The sequence below is a fragment of the Glandiceps talaboti genome, chromosome 21 (assembly GCF_964340395.1).
Source record: "Glandiceps talaboti chromosome 21, keGlaTala1.1, whole genome shotgun sequence".
In the NCBI taxonomy this organism is placed as follows: domain Eukaryota; kingdom Metazoa; phylum Hemichordata; class Enteropneusta; family Spengelidae; genus Glandiceps; species Glandiceps talaboti.
Genome location: NC_135569.1, coordinates 15,333,515 through 15,355,871, shown reverse-complemented (window position 1 = coordinate 15,355,871; position 22,357 = coordinate 15,333,515). Strand labels below are relative to the sequence as shown.

Sequence of the window (22,357 nt, the reverse complement as noted above, 5' to 3'; positions counted from 1 at the left end):
AGCTGCAATAATTGTACATGTAGCGTCTTGTTGCGGTTTTGAGGGTTTTTTCCGTCTGTTTTGGTGATTTTTTAAGTTTTAGTGTTTAACCCGCACCTTTAGGTATTTATTTCGAAATGTAGTGGTAGAAATAATAACTCTGGTTTGTGAGAATGATTTGTATTTAGGGGTACAAGACAGATTCCATTAAACTAAAAGTCGTTTTATCGGATGAGAACAAAAAATACTGACCCCCCCCCCCCATCCAAATTAAAAGAAATTGCGTTTGTATTGACGCGCTCCCCAAACTTATTTGTAACATGGTACGAAGCCCGCCCCCTTGAGGTCGGAAGATGCTTGCTGTAAGATACTTTTGTTTTTACAGAAGGAACGACGACGATATTTCACCTGAGGGCAGTATTCACTCCCATAGTCCACTATACAAAATGGCGCTATGACGAAAATATATTTGTCATTCATTTAAGAAATAATGTTTGGGTTCTCTCGGAGTAGGTGATTTTATCAGTTTCAATTGGTCTGAGATGTAAGTAGAAAATCCAAAGAGATGTCGAACGAGCGTTTGAGACTTAAAGACCGGATTTTGGACCGAATAGCGAAGGCCATCAAAGAGGTAAGATGCGTTTACATAACATTAACACTTTCTTTTCGCCGTCAATTTAAACATTAGATCTGATGGATGCTTGTATTGCGAATGGTTTTGCCGTTCTTAGAGTTGGTGTTTGGATGTGAGACAGTAAGGGCAACATCGTCACAAATACATCACATTTATGAATATCAAATAATATGTCATACAATATCAGTATTACCCAAGGACATAGCGATGACGTTTGTAGTACAATATAGTAGTAATACTAGTAGGTTCCGTGCATCATCAAACACATACGTGCAGTACAGTCAGTGTAACCATAATAAAAAAGGACATGCTAGAATCCAAATACATTATCACGAGCTGATTCATACGGCCAGGCGGCATTTTTGTTAGTAAATATGGTTCCACACTCATCACAGAATATTATGCTGAAATACTCGTGTGTTAATTTGATATATTGCTTTAGCAGTTCAGACGTGATAACACCTTGTTGACTATTCACATCTCTCCACTGACCAGCTGTTTACATGTACAGGCGTGTCGTCCTGCTTGTAGACGGTGCACGCGTTTCACTCGACACCAGATGACTTACTCCGTTTGGGAAAGACTTCCTTTAGGCTTCCCCGACCCCCAACTGAAATTAAAACATTTGTGCCCCCCCCCCCTACTAGGAATACAATCAGAAGGAGGATTTCTTGATGGGAAGGAAGTCTTTCCCAAGTTTGCAAGCAGGACTAACAGACGTGAAAATGGCATTTGATTCCAATTTCTTCATATCTATATTATGATCACAGCAAATGTTTGTGCAGATGAAAAACAGAAGAAATTACCTGTTCAACTAAATAAATGATTATTACCATGGCATAGATGGTCATATGGAATGGACAATCTAAAAACGTATTTACCCTATTGTAGTATTACAATTTTTACATAATATTGGGACAGCAAACAGATATTCTCTGTCTGCAAGCAGGGTTAATTGACACCTACATGTAGTTATGTTATTTTTGTCTGCAGTAATTGCAACATTTAGATTTTGAGCTTTGATTTTATGATTTTTAGCTTTTCATTACTCCGGGCCTTGCACACACAAGTAATGCTACAACTTCAATTGTATAAAATCTGATTTTTTTTCGATAAATTTTGCCTTACCTGCCAAAATCTCAATACTTTCCTACATGTAACTTCAATATTAATTATAGACCCCCTCATGACCCAAGAAATGTTCAAAAGTACCCCAATCCTGTCAAAAACATAGCAGTACACTGCAGAATTTCGAAATGGGTAGTACGGCAAGATCACACATGAGTGACATATCGGAATCATACCCTGTACCACACATTTCAATAGTTTGCAATGTGATGATATTTTTATCATTCTTGGTCAGATTTGGAGGTACATGTACTTGTTAATATTTCTTGGTTCTTGAAGGCTCCGTAATTAATGTTGAAGTTAGGAAATGTCTGATTTTTTGGGCATGTTGTAAGGCGTTATTTTGTACTACCCAAGTTTATAGTTCAGATCTGCATCATGTATTTTTGTTAAACGGTGGTTAGTAGGTAAAATCTACCTGAGTACCCTGTCATTTTACCAGGGTTCCCTACCAGTGTTTTTGTTAAGGGCGGTAAGTAGGTAAAATCTACCTGAGTACCCCTGTCATTTTACCAGGGTTTCCTACCAGTGTTTTTGTTAAGGGTGGTAAGTAGGTAAAATCTACCTGAGTTCCCCAGTCATTTAACCAGGGTTCCCTACCAGTTCTTTTTGTTAAGGGTGGTCAGTAGGTAAAATCTACCTGAGTTCCCCAGTCATTTAACCAGGGTTCCCTACCAGTTCTTTTTGTTAAGGGTGGTTAGTAGGTAAAATCTACCTGAGTACCCCTGTCATTTTACCAGGGTTCTCTACCAGTTCTTTTTGTTAAGGGTGGTAAGTAGGTAAAATCTACCTGAGTACCCCTGTCATTTTACCAGGGTTTCCTACCAGTGTTTTTGTTAAGGGTGGTAAGTAGGTAAAATCTACCTGAGTTCCCCTGTCATTTTACCAGGGTTCTCTACCAGTGTTTTTGTTAAGGGTGGTAAGTAGGTAAAATCTACCTGAGTTCCCCAGTCATTTTACCAGGGTTCCCTACCAGTGTTTTTGTTAAGGGTGGTAAATAGGTAAAATCTACTTGGGTTCCCCTGTCATTTTACCAGGGTTTCCTACCAGTGTTTTTGTTAAGGGTGGTTAGTAGGTAAAATCTACCTGAGTTCCCCTGTCATTTTACCAGGGTTCTCTACCAGTGTTTTTGTTAAGGGTGGTAAGTAGGTAAAATCTACCTGAGTTCCCCTGTCATTTTACCAGAGTTCCCACTAACTTTATCATATACAATGTACAGTTGTATGGGAAACTATGCCAGTTTTACCATTTTTTCACCTGTCCTGTTACTGGGGGTCACCAGACCTTCTCGACTTCTGCTCAGACACTGAAATTACATTGTATACATGTACATGAAAGCGTTCACTTGTACCAATCATTGAAGTTATTATTTGTGTTTTGATTGCTTGTGAATTAACTTTAGGGTGAATACTAAATTGTAGATTTGCTGTTCTTATAAAAACTAAAAGTCAACGACTGTTGAGTGTATTTTGCCTACTAATTTGCAATGACATAAAATGACTCAAAATGTCTATTATGTATTCTGATAACATTCATCAATGTGATAGTTTAATATAGTACTCGGTAGATAGTATATTAATATTATGGTATTTTGTCATTTCTGACACAGTGACTGTAGAATGATTCATCTTAGGCCAGAAAAAATAAAAAAGCTGTTCAACGGGCCCCGACCTACCCATATTTTTGGCATTTCAATATTGTTAATTTTTTTTTGGTGATGGACAATATAATACATCCTCATGTTCTCAACGTTCACAAAAGGAATGAGCAAATATTTACGACCATGGGAAGGGTGCTGAGCAGTCTTTGGGCCATCAACATTATGATAGTCTGAAAGTCTTGAAATGTTTTGCCCTTTATTTGTGATTTTTTGGAACCAAATTAAACTTCAGAAGTCATTTACCAAGTGCACATCTGCAAAATATCTTTTAGCTTTGCCACAACAAAGTACACTTCATAGCCAGATAATATGTACTGCAGAGCACAATTGTCTCAATTCTGGTATTTTAAGACCATATTCAAGCATTGTAAGACTTTAAATTATGTCTATGGTTTGATAAATGTATGCCTCTAAATGGCCTCTTACATTGTCCTTATTTTTAAAAAGGTTTTCATCTTTGGAGGTGTCTCCTTCCAATCAATAGCAATCACAGAGATAATTGTCTTTCTTTCAAAACAAGATGGAAGGTGGTTGGAGACATCTTCTTATGCATGTGAAATCCACATCCTTTGCTCAGCACCCTTCCCATGGTCATAAATATTTGCCCATGGTCATAAATATTGTAGTTGGTTATCACTGTTATTTTGATACATCATTTTACAATATAATGTTATATCTCCATTGTAGTGTAGTTGACAGAAGGGGTGGCTAAAATAATTCTTGAGTTTCATTTGGCGGGTCTTAACATTTTTAGAGAAGAGAGGGTCAGAGAAGCAGCTACAAAATTTGTTGTAAAACTGTAAATTATGTACATTTCCTAAATGTAGAACTGATGGAAATCGATTATCATACAGACAAATTGCAAGGGATGAAATCAAAATGACTGAATAAGTTCTATATAAACTCAATCTGAAATGTTTTGCCATCAGCTTGTTTTTCAATCCTCGTCCAACATTGTAAAAAACAAAACAAAAAAACCCCCAGCTTTGAACGCCTTTTTTTTCTGGCCCTATTGTCAAAATAGAATTTACTGAATTCATTTAGTGTTATGGCGTAGTATGGAGGGGGTTGGAGGTTGGAGGGGGTTGGAGGTTGGAGGGGGTGACTCTATATTCACATTTATAGGTAGACGATATTAGACAGATTGAATTGTTTCCAATTTACCTTTCCAAAGTAACCATGTTTTCCATAAAGGTAATAACAGGTTTCAAATGTGATCACCAGAAAGAGTGCTGATTTTTGGGTAAGGACCAGAAAATATCAATGTGATTTGATTGATCATGCATACAGATACAAAACATACAAAATGTATGCTCACCTATAGGTGATTCAATACTGTTCAGGGTGTATGATATTACAGGGTAGTTATTGCCTCTAATAAAACATTTTCAAAAAGTGTGTTCAACATATCAGTGATCACCAGTCATATCTGAAGAGTATAAGGATCACTGACTGTTTCCATGGAAACCATGGATTATTGTCCATTTCCATTGAAACAGCAAATCACTTGTCATGACATCGGTAGAAAGGAAGGATCAATGGCTGTTTCCATAGAAACAATAGATCACTATTTCCACAGAAACAACATCATTTTTTTGGCAGTTTAGAAATAATGGATTACTAGCCATTTCCATGGAAACAACTTGTGACAAACCTCTGACCATTTCTATTGAATAAAAGATAACTTGTCATATCCATAGAAACAAAGATTTACATGTACTGTCGGTTTCCGTAGAAACAATGGAAACACTGGATCACTCACCATTTCCATGGAAACAACAGATTATTGGCAATTTCCATAGAAGTAATAGATTACTGGCTGTTTCCTTAGAAAAAACAAATCACTGACCATTTCCATGGTAACAGACTATTCAAAATAAACATGTATTTATCACTGCCATGATTGCACATAATGACTGATAATTTGACAAGAAAACGTGGGTTTGGAAATAAAACAAGAACTAGTGTGAAAAAAAAATGTTCTTTATACATTCTACCTACGTTTCAGTCTTGCACCAAAAACCTTCAAGGATTTCAGGATGAATAGAATATAATAGAATTTAGAAACAATGACAACAAATGTACTAAAACTGGAGGTCAGAGGTCAAAAAATAGAGAAACGAAAGTGCTGATAAAATCTGTATAGAAAATGGACAGGATTTGAAAAAAAAAAGTGAAATGTAGAACTTTAGAAGACATGGAAACCAAAAAGAGAATAGTTGAAATGAAAATTTCTCCTACCGGACAAAGTCTAACAATTTTGACGGTAACAGGACAACTGCCCCCCGGACAACTGCCCCCCGGACAATTGCCCCCGGACAATTGCCCCCGAAGGACAACTGCCCCCCGGACAATTGCCCCCGAAGGACAACTGCCCCCCGGACAACTGCCCCCGAAGGACAACTGCCCCCCGGACAACTGCCCCCGAAGGACAACTGCCCCCCGGACTACTGCCCCCGAAAAAAAAACTAGTATTACAGATGTACGGGTTTGTCATTCATTAAAAAGTCACCGTCGGCAACTTACCGCCGCAATTTGCGTACATTATACTCACTAAACACAAACACGAAGTCATTTTTTTACTGGAAAAGATGTATTTATTATCAGTTCAATACAAAATATACAGGTAACAAGATAGAAAACGAGTCAAAAGTAGAAAAAATATTGAGACTCAGAATGTACAATCTCGTAAGACTTTGGTGACAGTAAATGGTGACTCGGCTCGGTTTATCATGATCAGCCAGTGTTTAAAACCGTAAATTGTGTTACGATCCAAAATATCGTATTTCGGAATTGTGGGAATAAATTCTACATTTCGGCATTGTAGGCCATAGGTCAGAAATAGACTGGCGATGACGAATCTGGGCAAACATGATGTAACTGAAATTCACATGTATATGATATTGATTGTTGTTCAACTGATGTCTTCACTGGCGGAATACATAAATTGCCCTGAGCCTTCTGTCATGTATTGTATTCGTAATTAAACAGCGTGCAATAATCGGTTATAGAGTGTGGTAAATTATTGTGTATTAAGTCGTAAACAAAAGCACCTACTAAATACTTGTGTAACTTAAACACGTCGAGAATTGTTAACTGGTTGAAAAGAGGAGAAGAATGTTCCAGAAAATTATGTGAATTACGGCGGTAAGTTAAATCATCATGCCGACATTTATGAATGACGTAACAGTTATCACAGATAACAATAGGAGTAAAACATGACTTTTCAATGAATGACAAACCCGTACATCTGTAATACTAGTTTTTTTTTTCGTTCGGGGGCAGTAGTCCGGGGGGCAGTTGTCCTTCGGGGGCAGTTGTCCGGGGGCAATTGTCCGGGGGGCAGTTGTCCTTCGGGGGCAATTGTCCGGGGGGCAGTTGTCCTTCGGGGGCAATTGTCCGGGGGCAATTGTCCGGGGGGCAGTTGTCCGGGGGGCAGTTGTCCTAGAATCAATTTTGATGCGAGACCGAAAAATTTCACTGATGTCTTGTCAACATTGTCAGTTGTGTACTTTGAGATGTTGTCATGTGTCTTGGAAGATCTTGATGCCGAATCCTGATTTTCGTAGCCTAGAGACTTAGGTATCTGTCTTGACAATGTCATTGACCAGAACAGTAAAATAGTAACTGAAAGCCATTATGTTGTGTCAGAGAGATAGCCAATAAAAAAGTGCCAATGGTATTGTAGCACAACCTACAAATTCCACCGAAAAGTGATTATATTTATAACAACTGGTAATATACTGTAGTTGGACTGATACTTATTTATCTTACAAATCCAATCAAATATGTCAGTCAATTGGGTATACATTGGCCATTGGGGAAATTTTACAAATTCTCAATTTTTTGTTGTTGTAATAAATGTATATCCTGTGTTTCAAGATTTTATAGGAAATGAGAGTAAAATGCTTATTATAATTTATAAATGCTCCGAACTAGATGTGCATTTAGTAAATGTGCTTAATCAGTATGTAATAAGTACTAGGTAATATCTACCTCAGAGTTCAATTCAGTTTATTTGTACAGAGGTTTCTACTGTATCACAAGATAAATGTATAAATATCAATGTCAGCTATTAATAACAAACATACCAACCTATACCCACACTCAAACTACTCAAGTTTTCAATGATTCTCTTCAAATGTTGGCAATTCCTATTGTTCAGAATGTTTTTGTTTGAAATAAAGCATTTTCGCGATTCTCGCTGTTGTTCATTTGTTACAACAATATTCTGTATATTCAAACTATACCTAAAGCAAATACTTAAGGTGAGACTCAATCTGATTAAAATCCGATGTAGTATACACGGCATATTTTTTTTTGGCTGTTATGTTTACTGTAGTTTGTTCTTTTATAAGTACTTGTTACATACATCTGTCACAATACTATAGGTTATCCTGAGCCAAATGAGAGCGCTGGGTGAATCCACTCAATGAATGAAAATACGTAATGCACCAAAACATATGGGTATATAGTACTTCAGAGCACTCTTGTAGAAAAGAGCACAAGCATGGTGTGCAGACAATAATGTTATCGTTATTGTTTGGTGGTTCTCTTTCTTTCAATTTTGAACGGTAAGTGTTATATTATAAGACAGATTCTGGCTGGCTACTCATAAGTATGAGGTTGGGTTCGGGAAAACCTATGGTATTATGTTGGATGTATTTAACGAGCGCTCACAAAAGAACAAACGACAGTAAACGTAACAGCCAAAACGATATCATGCCGTGTACACTACATCGGATTTTAGTCAGATTGGGTGAAACTGGTTGTCTTCTGAGGGTAACCTGAGGTACATGTAAGAAGGTGTTGAAATAAGTTAATGAATATTTAAACTGTGGATAAAAGAGTACACTTGTACTTTGAGCTCCAATTGCCGGCTATATATGGACACATTGAACTTTGAGGGTACATTTTGACATGGATTACCTCCTCTCTTATTGGGATTCCAAACATGAGCACAAACATTTGAAGATGATTATGGAGTCACTTTCAGTGTGTCTCCTAATAAAACTAAATTTTTGTCATTGGTCAAAATGATAAAAACTATAATATCAAGTTATGAGTCACCACACAGTAAGAGATAGGAGAACATTAAATTTGATAGGCATAAGAAATTACTGTGTGTCAGTGACACGCCAAATTTACTGTATAGACTGCTCACTTGACATATATACAGCACATGTACATGTAGGGTTCAACATTGTGGTCTTTACACAGTAAGACATGCTGTTGGCATAGATGGAATAACATAAACGTACATGTACAAGACATTAGAAATATTTCTGACACATTATATTATGGTATCGTATGATTGTGACTAGACATCCTGTGATTGTAGTTGGTAGCAAATCTCCTGGAAACACCCAAACAGTAGATTTCCTTTTCTAAATATATTATATACATGTACTATGTAGTGGCATGTACTGACACAAACTGTTATGATTCTGGTAATCAAGCCTTCAGTTTACTAAGATAGGGGCAAAATAAATATGTTGTTCTTCGATGTGGTAGGTTACACATTCAAGTGGGTGATAGCGGTGCCTCTGCTGTGTGATTCTAATCACCATGTGATCAAGATAGTGATAAACATTGGAAGTCCCAAAACAGTACACTGCAAGTTAATGAAACTCTGTCAATAAAACTCTGCGATGCCTCCCTACTGAGACTATAATTAAACCAATGTCTATTCAATAGCTTACCTCTGGTGTAACATGTTTCACAAATAGTTTTACTTTGTGTCTATCTTAGTAAACTGAAGGCTCAATTACTAGAGTAATATTAGCCTGACCGCTGACAGAATCTGTTTATTGTAAATATTGAATTTAGTTAATTCTCCAATGTATATTAATTTTGTATTTTTGTGATTGTGGTATCATCACCGATGTTAACATTGATGGTATTAATCTTTTGGCCTGAGTATAGGTTTTGCTAGTCAAGTTTGTGTGGTGGGAGGGCCAGACTTTAGATGGGACCATAAACCACACTACCAAGGTCAACAAAACATATATCTGGACCGTAAAGATTTTATCATATACTGTATGTAGTGGCACAGATATGTATTAAAATCACATAACCAAATATACATGTATTGAGAGTGGAGTATTATTTTATTTGCAAAAATGTACAAATATTAAGAAAATCAAAGCCAAATCACTGAGTGAACAGATGTTTTCAAGCAAGCCACTTTCCACATATTGGTAAAGTATAGTATGGGCACAGGTTTGATGTGTCACAGTGTGTACGTGCGCTCCAATGAATTACATTGGGAGAGATACAGGTATTATTGACCCACAGACAGACTACATGTACATGAACATTCCCAAGCACAAAGTCCATACCCAAGTTTGTCCTTACCCGCATGCAAATAAATTGTTTGCAAATTCTGTAGCTTTACTCGTAATGGCCATGTGTTTTCAAATTTATAGACAGATACCCATAACGTATTTTGTGTAATACAACAAATAGGAAGGAACATTCTAGTTTTGAGTGCTGAGTTAACTTTCAGTATTACAATATGATAGATAGGACTATTTTTTATTTAGAATGCTGTCTACTTGATTCAAATCCTTTTGACATCCTGTGCTTGAAGTCATTGACCTCATTCAGAATAATATAACAGATAGTGTACAGTTGTAGAAGGTATCAAAAATGGATCCAAATTTAGATATCCAAATTTGGGCAAAGTGTCCGAAATTGCTATTCTGCCATTTTTTTCATGTAACAAACTGAATATGTTTATGATATCAAAATTAGGAAAAGAATGCCTTGTATCCTAGTCCACTTCCGATATGGTTGTATATCGTAAAACTAGCAAAATTATCAACTCAGAATGTAAATGTATATTACACTTACAAGATAGTCTTCTGGCAAACATTGCCTGATTTAGCTGTATTTTTTTTGCATGTTTTTGCATGCATGTTTACTGGTACTTGTGTACATGTGTATGTATGTCACCTTTCAGGTAATGTTGTACATTGTACTCTTTCACATAACAGTAGATAATTGTTTAAAAGGCCATAAAAATAATTCAAAGGCCATCTAGTTTAAAATCAACTGATTGATAACTTCATGTTAATGTCCAGTCATAACACAAGGCCACAGCATCAAACAAACTCGTTATCGACAGAACTGTTTCCAATAGCAGTGTACATGTAATTATGATTTCACTTAGATTCTGATGTTTGAACTCCGTTAGTCAGCTGGTAAAGTATAATATCAATGGTCGATCATAGGAGTAAGGTTTGGGGCCACGATATGAACAACTTATTTTCACTGTCAGTACAAACTGTGAATCCTATCAGTTCAATCGTAATCTGTTATGTACAGTGTTCAGATATTTATTTCATCATTCACAACAAGTTGATCAATTGACTGGTGTTGATTAAATCCATTTATTGATGTGAAAATAAAAAGATTGATCATCAAAAATCATTATTCAGCAATATGGTTTTAGTTATTCTGGAGAGATTTGTACATTTTTTCATGTGATACCTGAAATATGTGAAAACCGTCAATGCTCATCACCATCATTGTGCAGTGCCTGTTTAAAATGGACCGAGTGCCTGCGGAAACGGGCGAATAAAACCACAGAAACAACTTGGAGATTTTAAAAGCACGAGGACTGGTAAATACAGTTTCCCGTTGAAAGCATATTTTGCAGAGATTATGAAAATGTTTCAAAATTTGAATTTCGTTGCAAGTTGAGTTTGTATTTATCAATGACCATGTAAATGGTACATGATGAAGTAGCTAACATTGCAATAGGACAGATCGTTCATGTTCCCATTTCCTATAATGAACTAAAACAAAAGAATTATGTTTCTTGTGCATTAGCTTTTAAAATGATACGGCCCTCCAAAGAGGCGATGAAGGTGTTGGCGAAGGTGTACATGTATGTCAAGTATCTATTAAAGTCTGTCAGCTATTCTCGATCATTCTAAAGTTCAATCATAGTCAATATTACGTCACTTGGCCCAAATCGATCATGGCATTGCTTCACCCATAATATAGCAGTCAACATGGTCATGATAAACTCGTATTCATCTATCCAAAGCCCTTCATCAAGCAATTAATAACTGTCGAGCTCTGGCAGCCCTCATTTGATGGATAACTTTGACAACAAAGTTATTTCCCGCAAATACTCCATTTTGAATTGATTGCATGCTGTCATAGCAATGATCCACGATGCATTGTGACTATGACATTGAATCAAGTAAGATCAAATTTAACGTGTCGGGACAGTACACCAAACTGAATTGATTCAAAACCATTTCTAACATTTTGTGTCGGGACATAAACTGATTTTGAACCGGTTTAACTGAATCAATTCAATTTGATTCGATTCGAAATCGATTCATATACATGTATGTGGACAGGGCTTATAACAAGATGAGAGTTAGTAAGAGATTTATCAGAAACACAGTGTTGTAGACACGCTAGACCAGTCCAAACTATTCATCACACTTCACAGTCGAGGTAGATTTCTACAAATATAACATGAATTAAAACACAGTAGTGCTATTAGTATTAGCCCAAAGACAATCTGATGAGCCACGATGTATATATGTTGAGTCAGATACTGAGAAAGCCAAGTCTCTGGGCTATAGTGCTACAGGCATGGAGAAGAATCTATGGGGATGTTACTGAAGTCTTGACCGGTGCAGGGCACATGTATTTAGTCAGTGGATTGTCAATCTGTTCACTATGCAAATTAAATCTAAAAAGTTACTTTTGTTTAAGAAAACATCATTTTGTTTTGATATTCAAACTGTACAGTTAGCCCTTCTCTGTTATGAGTTTACTCTTCTAATAATTCAACTCTTTATTATGTGTTATTTCAGATCCAGGGTCTACAACTTGGTGCTACCAATCAACCTGTTGTATTGAACCATGAAGTCCGACCTGTACAGAAACTAGTAGAACATTTAGACCATGCACTTTTACATGGGTAAGTTTAAAACTACATAAGCTCAGTGTTTGAGTGAAATTTTTGTTACACTTTGGAAAGGTATTTGTATGATTCTACATACTGAAGCATACGTTAAGTACTATCACTTGCAATTGGCTGAACTCAAACTCTGTATGGAGATATAACTTATAAATGATGTGATGTGTAATTTTTAATATGATCTTAAAATGTTGACGAAATCCTGCTATAGAATTAACTGTTCTTTAACAATGTCAGAACACAACTTGAAATGTCATAGAATCGACATTAATATTATACTAAATAAATGTAGTTTAATCAATGTTTTATAAGTATTTTCACTTGAGTAAAAAGTTTATAAACTTACTAGCCCTTGTCTCTTTAAATTTAAGTGGCGATTGGATGACGAATAGGTATTTATTTTGAATTTTTTCATCTTTAAAACAACTCCACCCTGTTTATCAAATTGAAAAATCAATGTGAAACAGCATTGACCAAATTCGTGTTTGTACATCAATAAATTGCAATGAAAAAAAGTGTAGAACGTTTATTATTGTACATACAATAGCAATACAAATTTCTGTACTTTTTCAAGTTATTAATGTAAAAACACAAACTTGGTATATGTCCTTTCACATTGATTTTTCATATACAAAACAATCGTAAATATCTTTTGAAAATTAAAAATCCGAAATAAATACCCATTGTTAAGTTGTATGTGTGTCTTTGAAAGACTAATAAATTATGATTGATTAGTGGGTAGGGCTAGGACTCAATAAAGTACAAAATTTACTATTTTGACGACAAGCCTTGATTTCTAAGAACCACTGTTCAACCCTTATATATGTGATTGAAATAAAAAGACAACTTTTCAGAATTTGGTAACTTTTTAGACCTCTAAACTTCTAATTTTGACTCCAATATCTATTGAAGGATTGTTTAATGCATTTTAACAGAGCTGAGATGGACTAGAAAGTTACAGTGTGTTCATTCTTAGACTAGTAACTTTAGTAGAAGGATATTAAAGTCAGACATGATGTAGTCAGATAGTATGGCTATCAGTAAAGGGAAATGAACCCGGAAATAATTTTTAATAGACAACCAGTGCATATGACTACTAGTATTTAGCTGAAGGATATAAATACTAAGGGGGCATGAATATTCATTGTTCATCTAATTCATATTCATGTTGGTTGAGTCCCATGATGCAACAGTGTATCACTGCTAAAACAATAGAGGTGAAAAAGAGTTTTCAATTTGGTGTTTCTTGGCAATCAAGTGAAATTTATGTGATGCGAAATCATGAAATTACCCAAAGTTTAGGAAAATACTTTTACTTGCTGGAATGGCATTGCCATAATAATATAATATGTATTGATTTCATATCATGTGATATAATCAATGTAAAATCTTGGTTCGTGAGTAATTTCATTATTTTACAACACATACATTTGTACATTACATGGTATTACGGAGAAACACCATGTGGTTAGCTTGTTCCTCATTCATTGTTCAGTTGATGACCTTGCTATGTAGCATGCATCTGCCGACACTCATGGCAAGGACTTATGAGGAACAATTCTCAACTCAGTGTTTCATAGCAATCATGTGTAATACATATCACAGGTACAATGTATGTAAAATCATGATTCAAATGACTTGTCCAGAACCCAAAGTTTATGAAATGGTCTGTATTTCATGCAGTCATGTTCCCCTTTAACACAATTACCAACAGTATGATGTATTGTGCTGTCTTTTACTTCAGCTTACGTCATGTCACCCCAGGCTATTGGGTAGTTATCCCACATTTCACCAGGAAAGATATTATCCGACAGATTTCAATCCTGCCAAATATAACTACAGACCTTGGTAGAGGTAGGATTTAGATATGAATTATAAATTTAATATTTTGATATTTATGCATTTTTGTGTCCATGCTTGCATCAATGTTGCTGTCTTTCTCTGTCATCCCATCTCAGTATATGTTTTGTCACATCATCTTTGTGTCAGGATGTCTTTGTAACTTTCTGTGTTTAAGCATGTCTGTCCATTACACTTTATGTAAAATATGTACTATATTTCAAGTTGCCAAATTACTATACTACAGATCACATGGCAAAGGTACCAATCATATGAATTATGTATTACAGAATGATACTGTGATTTGACCAATGTCAGGATCTCATGGCTTGGGTCTTTATTACAATGTGATTTGGTGTCGCAGGATCAGTGACTTGGTCTGTATCAGGATCTATGGCTTGGTCTGTCTGTCTGTCTGCCTTTCTAGCTGTCTGTCTGTGTATCTCTGTTCTTTTTTTTGTCTATCTACATTGTAGTTGTCTTTCTGTCTTTGGCTATCTCTTCATGTCTCTGTCTGTCTGTCTGTCTGTCTGTCTGTCTGTCTGTCTGTCTGTCTGTCTGTCTGTCTGTCTGTCTGTCTGTCTGTCTGCCTTTCTAGCTGTCTGTCTGTCTTTCTCTGGGTTTTTTTGTCTATCTATATTGTAGTTGTCTGTCTTTCTGTCTCTTTGGCTATCTCTTCATGTCTCTGTCTGTCTGTCTGTCTCTGTCTGTCTGTCTGTCTGTCTGTCTGTCTGTCTATCTATCTCTGTACATGTATGTCTGTCTGTCTGTCTATGTGTTCATTTGTTGCCTGTCTGTCTGTCTCATTCTATCTGTCCATTTGTCAGACTGTCTAATAAATCACTTGAATACAATTATAACATTTAGTTAATTGACAAAGTGATAGTAACTTGTTACCTCTGTGAAGTAGAGGATAAGACTAAAACCCACAGTAGAAATTGTTATATACATGTATTATAGTCAAGTTCATTCAGTCTATCTTGTCAGCATGAGAAATGAGAAAACACTATCTGTGTTGAAAACCTTTTGTTTTGCTTGTTCATGTCTTTCACTGGATATTTTTAATTAATCAATATTCTCCAAAATAATATCCAGATGTGATAGCATCTAACTATAAAAATCACTTGAACTAAAAATTGCTGTTGTTTGTAAATAACAATATTTACATTTGTCTACTGCCAGGCCGTGCATGGTTGTACATTGCTCTGAATGAAAGTCTGGTTGAAAGTTATCTAAGGTGTATAGCAGAAAATAAGAAGACAATACGAAAGTTTTACGTCGAGTAAGTTATATATCTTTATTTTATTACTGAGGAGAGTGAGAGGGGGTTGAGGATGAATGGATAGGTTGGTGGGAGACGAGAGGAGGTCCTGGCAAAATGTTTTAGACATAGGTGTACTGTCCATATTCAGAATCACCTCTCTCTCTACTTTATTTAAGGTTATTTTTTTCAGACAAATGGGATCACATGATAAGTGACTTTTGTCCATAGCTGGCACTAGTAATTTGTATGGTATATGTTGTTTGTCTATGCTGTGCACATATTTGAGAAAGTACCAAATGTTTTCCCAAATATTTTACAGGACATATAGATTGAAATCTTCGTAATGTGAGTCTACCAATCACTGGCGAAGGATGATCATATTTTTTTAATTTAAATTCTTTTATTTCATAAGAAGTCAAATGAATACGTGATCCTAATTTGTTTGTTTGTTTGTTTGTTGTTACATTGTAGACATGCACTCATGAGGGATGACCAGAGAATGATGGTTCTACAAACCCTCGCTTCTGGTTTAGATTATGTAACCTTTGACCTCGACTTGGTAAGTTATCGGTATTAAAAGTTGTTTTTTATACGACCTTAAAAAAATCAACTACCAGGATTTTAACTTTGTAAAGAAATCATGGCGTCAGTGTAGTAAGGTCGTATCTGCATATACAGTTACATTGTAGATACGACCTTTCTACACTGACGCGATGATTAATATTGGTAATGAATGTAGTTTGTTTATATGTATTTCAGTCCTTTTTCACTTGTCACTTGCTAGTAAAGCATTAGCAGGCACTTTGCTATTGAAAATTTTGCTATTACAGCACTGCCTTTGAGTTTCAAGAGTTTATTTGCATGGCATTATAGAACAAAAACAGCGTTTGAGTAAAAGCATTCCCATAGAAACGGAAATCTGTAAAGGTGGAAACAGTTCATATGTCTAATTTTGTATAATTTTGTTTTGATGTACTGCAAAGTTCAGAACTGCTGTTTACAGAGAGGCTTGTCTGCCTGTACTTGGACAAAGTTCAGTTTCACAGATGAGAACACACAGACACATTAACTGTTGTGTAGATAGCAAACAAAAGTGTATTCAGATCATTACATGTAGGTTGGGATTCACTTAGTAGAAAACAAAAGTTCATTTTGGTCATTTGTTGAGGGCACCATGCTTCTGAATACACACGTTCTTTTAGGTCATTGGTTTGGGGTGTCTCCTCAGAATTATACACAGAGATGAAAATGAAAGGTTTCTTTTGAATCATTTAGTGTTCACATGAATGCACCTTACTGATTTTGACCTTGGCAAACTCATAACATTGATTGGGCATACAAAGCTGATGTGCATTTTGTGCATGCCATGGGAATGTTCTACAGCATGTCTACTGCTGGGTAGCTGAGATGCTAAGTTATAACAACGTAATTGACATATTGGATGCTTGCATTTAATATACAATGATGGGGTTCATCAAAAGTTTAGAGGAAAAAGTATTTTCTTTATTCTGACTTCAATTGTAGAGGGACATCGCCGGGGGGGGGGGGGGGGGGGGGGGTTACCAGTGGCCAGCTCTGTTAGGGGTGTGTGGCCTGTGCTGCCAATCCCAGGCCCTCATTTTAGACCCATTTTGACCAAAGAACAATTCTCCATTTTAGACCATTACAGGTTTTAAATAGACCGAAGTTTAGACAAAAATACCTTTCCCTGAAGAGGCAACATTTTCAGGCAATTGATGGCACAGTTATGATTCGGTAAAGGACAATGGATCACATTTTAAACAAAGCGAAATAAAAAATAATGCAGAGTGGACAAGTGTTCCCTCTAATGATAGCCGATTGTTCTGAGTCAAAATGAGAAAAACTGGCATTTCTTTTGACTCACCACATAGTTAGAGAGAGGGGATCACTAAATTTTGGTGCATCAATAGAAATTGTGGCATGTCAAATTGGCTTAGAGGGCACACTGAAGTGGACCCAATTTTAGACTCTTCAGCTCATCAAAGGGAGTAGCAGCACCCCCCCCCCCCCCCCGGTAACATCAGCATACATAATGAATGTTCATTGGTAGTATTTTGCTTCACTGCTACTCTATCTACTTATAATGGCCTGCCTGCATGCTTAATATTGTTTGATTTTTCTTTGACAGAGTGTACCCTATTTAGATTTAGCTAGTTATTTACCAGCCAAGAAACGGACAGACTCGGAGGACGAATACGATAGAATATCGCATCATAGTTTAGATACGATGTCACTTAGTTCATTCACCAGTGGAGTACAAGATGACATCGGTTCACAGTTCGGTGATGAGCCCGTCACGCCCAGTGACGTCACAGACGTTTCTTCACTGACCTCAAAAGATCTCGACGGCATGTCTTCCGATTTCGGCTTTCATAGCGTCACTAGCAATGATCCTTATTTCACTCGACAGGATAGCATTGACTCCCTAGCTTCAGCAACAAAAGAAGTAGAGTACCCCCTAAGTGAAGACAGAAAAGAAGGCATTGAAAAAGACGAAAGGGAAGCTGGAGGAGAGAAAGAAAACAAACCCGAAAGACCAACGTCACTCGGACATATATTTCGTAGTAACCGCATTGAAACAATGTGTGATTCGAACACTGGACAGACAGACCTTGAGGTCATTCACCTTAACGGTAAGAAACAAAAGAAAAGTAAAAAAAAGAAGAAGTCCCCTCTTAATAAGAATAATTCCAGTGAATTCCCTTCACCTATCAATGATTTGAAAGTTGTCATTGAAGAAGCTGTGATGTGGGGCGATCGAACTAACACTATGACTAAAACCAGCAATGGGTTCCAGTTAACCAATCAAAAAGAAGCTTCCAATGCCCTAGCCAATCAGACTGCACAAGAAATTCAAATTCAAAAGCTGGAAGAGCCTTCAAGTGTCAATCATTATGAATTGTCCAATCAGGTTGTACCTGTGAATCAAGTAACCAATGAGGAACTAGATGTCACATCACTTGATGCACATGTAATGCATGTGAAACAAAAGCTTGCAAATGAAGCAGCTGCTAAAGTACTGCAGGAACAGGTCCAGGATGAAAAAGATAGAGACACAACATTTCCCAAAACTGCAGAAAGTTCTCACAATTCGAAAGAAGTATGCCAAAATAAATTGCCAGAGGAGGTACAACAAACTGTTACTAAAGTTTATAGTAACAACACCCCAGGTAACAATATCAAATGTGAAACATTAGATAGTGAGGATAACCAACTAAACATTGATGGAGACAAATTTACAGCTGTTTCCCAGGCAACTAGTGCCATGGTTACTACAGATACAGTTGACGATGATGTCAACAAAGGACTTCCAGTGGATGCCACACAAGTTATTAATGCAAACTTACAAAGCTCTACAAATGAAGATGAAGTTAAGAAGGACACTTGCATCTCTCATGTGGATGGAGATTGTGCTGGTAGTCATGGAGATGACAAAGATGATGGAGAAAAGAAGAGCATTGCAGAGGAAAAGGATGACAATCCTGAAAGTGATCAGAGGATGAAAGGTGCAATCTCAAAAGAAGACAAAGTCAAGACTGAAAGACAAGAATTGACAAATGATGCCGATATGAAGTAAGTAATAGTACTTCTACTATTATCTGTATTTCCATGGTCCACATCAGATAACAATTAAAGTATTTAGTTTGTATTTGTTTTGTTTATATGTATCACATGTATGTACTTTGAAAGTGTAGCTTATTTTTGTTATCTGGTGAAATAAATTTCATTCATTCATTCATTCATTCATTCATTCATTCATTCATTCATTCATTCATCCAATTCATTCATTCATTCATTCATCCATTCATCCATCCATTCATCCATCCATTCATTCATTCATTCATCCATCCATCCATTCATTCATTCATTCATTCATTCATTCATTCATTCATTCATTCATTCATTCATTCATTCATTCATTCAATAGTCTAGAGACTAGAATGGATTTGATTTTGAGTTTTCTAGAACAAAGTATAACAAAAGTGTGAAGATTTTCATTTCCGAGGCACATACTCTGTTAAAAGGAGAAGTTTAAAAAGCATTGGGTGGGGCAGCCTATTACCAAAAAGGGAATTAAAATGCAGTCAATACTGATAAAAAAGAGATCGAGGTAAGAACATATCAAAAATAGTCGAAGAGCAAAATATTAAAACAGAATTCATGTCCAATTACGAATAAGATCGAATATTAAAAGCCTTGGGAAAATATCATGAATGTACCTGTAAAATGTAAAATTAAACATTTTCATGATTCTCTCTGTTGTTTTCTTGTGATTGGTTGATGGTAATAATCTGTCTCTTCAAATTATAGCTCAACTAATAATTCATGTGAGGCTGGGTGTCTTGGATATTATAAACTGTGGAAAAAAGAACTTTTGTATTTATATTTGTGTATGATTTATAATTTACAGAATTGACAATAATACCAAACTTTATCTTATGCTGGAGATATTCAAAACTGAAAGTGAAGAATTTCAAAAGGTAGGAATTCTGACTTGTGTGTCTTTTGACAGCATGCATGTAGTCTGCTTATCATAAAAACAAAACGAAAGATTGTTTGGTCTATATTGTTTCACATTGATTTTTGACATAGAAAGCCATGATAAAATTGTTTTATAAATTGAAAAATCCAAAATAAATATCCAATCCTCATCCACACTGCCACTTTAAAGAAAGTGAATTCACAAGGTAGCCTTGCCCTTTACTATTACAGGAGAAATGGGGTTGGCATTGCATTTCTGTATATGAAAGTGGAGCATGATATTTTATACATGACTATACGCATACATCAACTCTGGACTAACAATAACAGAGACACAATAAACACAACAGGATCCTTTACCCAATCACATCGAACAGTGATAAACATTGCTATTCTTTCACAGTGCAGTAAAAACAGACTTCTAATGTAATGATTACACATGGACTTGATTTTAATGAGTTCAATTAGTGAATTTCCTACTGATAAGAAAAGTACTTAATATGTGTCTGTTTCTAAATCCCAAATGTGTGCGGCACCTCTGTATGTATATTATTTCGGGTTTAAAGTTTTCTGTGTGTCTGTAAAAATATGATGTCCCATCAGATAAATGCTATAATCCTGTTTCTACTGTATTTTGTTACGACAGCTAATTAGAATGAACACAGGTCATATGGAAGGAGAAGTTGATCCTGTCTTTATCTTACTAACAGACCAATCAATGTATTTACTCAGGAAAGGTAGGCTCTACTCAAATTTATCACTCTTTGAAAGTGTTCTCATCATTGAATTACCATCCTTGGATTTTCCCTAACAACCAGGGATACTGAAGTGTGCAGTCAAAGATTTCTGGTCACATTTTTCAAATTTGTGTTTGGAATTAAAGTTTCATTTGATACTTCAGTGTCATGCAAGTATCCAACAAATGTAATATTAGTTTCTGGATAGCTAGTGTAGGGTTGTTCTTCTACCTGAGACACGTATCTCAGTTTTTGCCTCTAGATTTCAAATGTAATATTAATTTCTGGCTAGCTAGTGTAGGGTTCTTCTACCTGAGACACGTATCTCAGTTTTTGCCTCTAGATTTCAAATGTAATATTAATTTCTGGCTAGCTAGTGTAGGGTTCTTCTACCTGAGACACGTATCTCAGTTTTTGCCTCTAGATTTCAAATGTAATATTAATTTCTGGCTAGCTAGTGTAGGGTTGTTCTTCTACCCGAGACACGTATCTCAGTTTTTGCCTCTAGATTTCAAATGTACATCATATAATCTGTATTATGATATACCTCAGACCATTAAAAAGACAGACTAGAAATGCGGCTTTTCCCATGATGTGATGATGTCACTTTATTTGCTATAGCGATAATCTTTTAATCCTGATTAGGGGCCTTTGTTCATGTACGAAGTCGCGATGTTACATTTGATCACATAAAGTAACGCGAGATAACAGAATTTGGCCGGTGTTATTACGGATATAAATATAGAGAAATTCAAAAAGCTGATCATAAATGACAAAGTAGTGTTACAAATTGTCTAGTGTGAAGAAGTGTAATAAATAATATATGGATTATTGCATTTCAACTTGATAAGTGGACTGAGAGTATATCTCGATGCACATACACAAATACATATCTCAATGCACATACACAAATACATACAGATACAAACAAAGATAAGTATTTACAATGAACAATGAAACTTCTTTATTTTGAATGTCTGAAACACAGATACAAACAAGTATTTACAATTCTCACTGAAGTTCTTTACTTTGTATGTCTGTCTACATCTATCACTGATGGCATTACGTAACATCGATTTATCCAGTTGCGAATCTAAATACCCCGGGAACTGTAGTACTGCCTGGTCATACAGAGCATTCATGCACCTTCCGTCTAACATTCTCTCTTATCCTCAAAAACATTCCCGCACTTAACCCTCCCCCCATATAAATTTGACGATCACATTTCCTCTTTCGTGAATACATACGACAACAACTTTAAAATCAGTCTCTGTCCTGACCCCCCACAACACTGCAATATCTGAGCATAATGTGTACAGTTCATTGTTATGCCACTGTCCACCAATCCTAGTATGATGCCATCTCCATTCCTGGCCGCGTACACGGGATCCAGCATGACAAGTCTGTCTGACTGCTGCTGCGGCTATTGACAGTTCGCGTGTGTTGACGTTGGGATTGTATGGGGTTGCGGCGACCAACTCTTTCTCCTCTTCCTGATGTTCTTTTTGGGCCAAGTTCAAGACTTCCTTGATCTCTGCAACATCTTTAGCGAGTTTGCTTTGGTTTCTAAGTAATGCTTGAACAGTTTCAAGAGTCTGCGTCACTATTACCAACAGGTTCTTAGAGCTTGGTCCCCCGAGTCTGAGCGACTCAAATATAGCGT

The 22,357-nt window shown here is 36.2% G+C and overlaps 1 protein-coding gene across 1 annotated transcript in view; it reads left to right on the top strand.

The window, feature by feature from the left end:
* The first annotated feature begins 443 nt into the window (after positions 1–443).
* LOC144451299 (pleckstrin homology domain-containing family M member 2-like) overlaps positions 444–22,357 on the top strand; it is a 62,688-nt gene continuing 40,774 nt past the window's right edge. The window contains exons 1-8 of the mRNA XM_078142102.1: positions 444–610; positions 12,245–12,351; positions 14,096–14,205; positions 15,373–15,472; positions 15,926–16,013; positions 17,604–19,048; positions 19,887–19,956; positions 20,604–20,694. Of these exons, the coding sequence (XP_077998228.1) occupies positions 545–610; positions 12,245–12,351; positions 14,096–14,205; positions 15,373–15,472; positions 15,926–16,013; positions 17,604–19,048; positions 19,887–19,956; positions 20,604–20,694 (2,077 nt within the window). The 5' untranslated portion in view covers positions 444–544. The remainder of the gene's footprint in view (positions 611–12,244; positions 12,352–14,095; positions 14,206–15,372; positions 15,473–15,925; positions 16,014–17,603; positions 19,049–19,886; positions 19,957–20,603; positions 20,695–22,357) is intronic.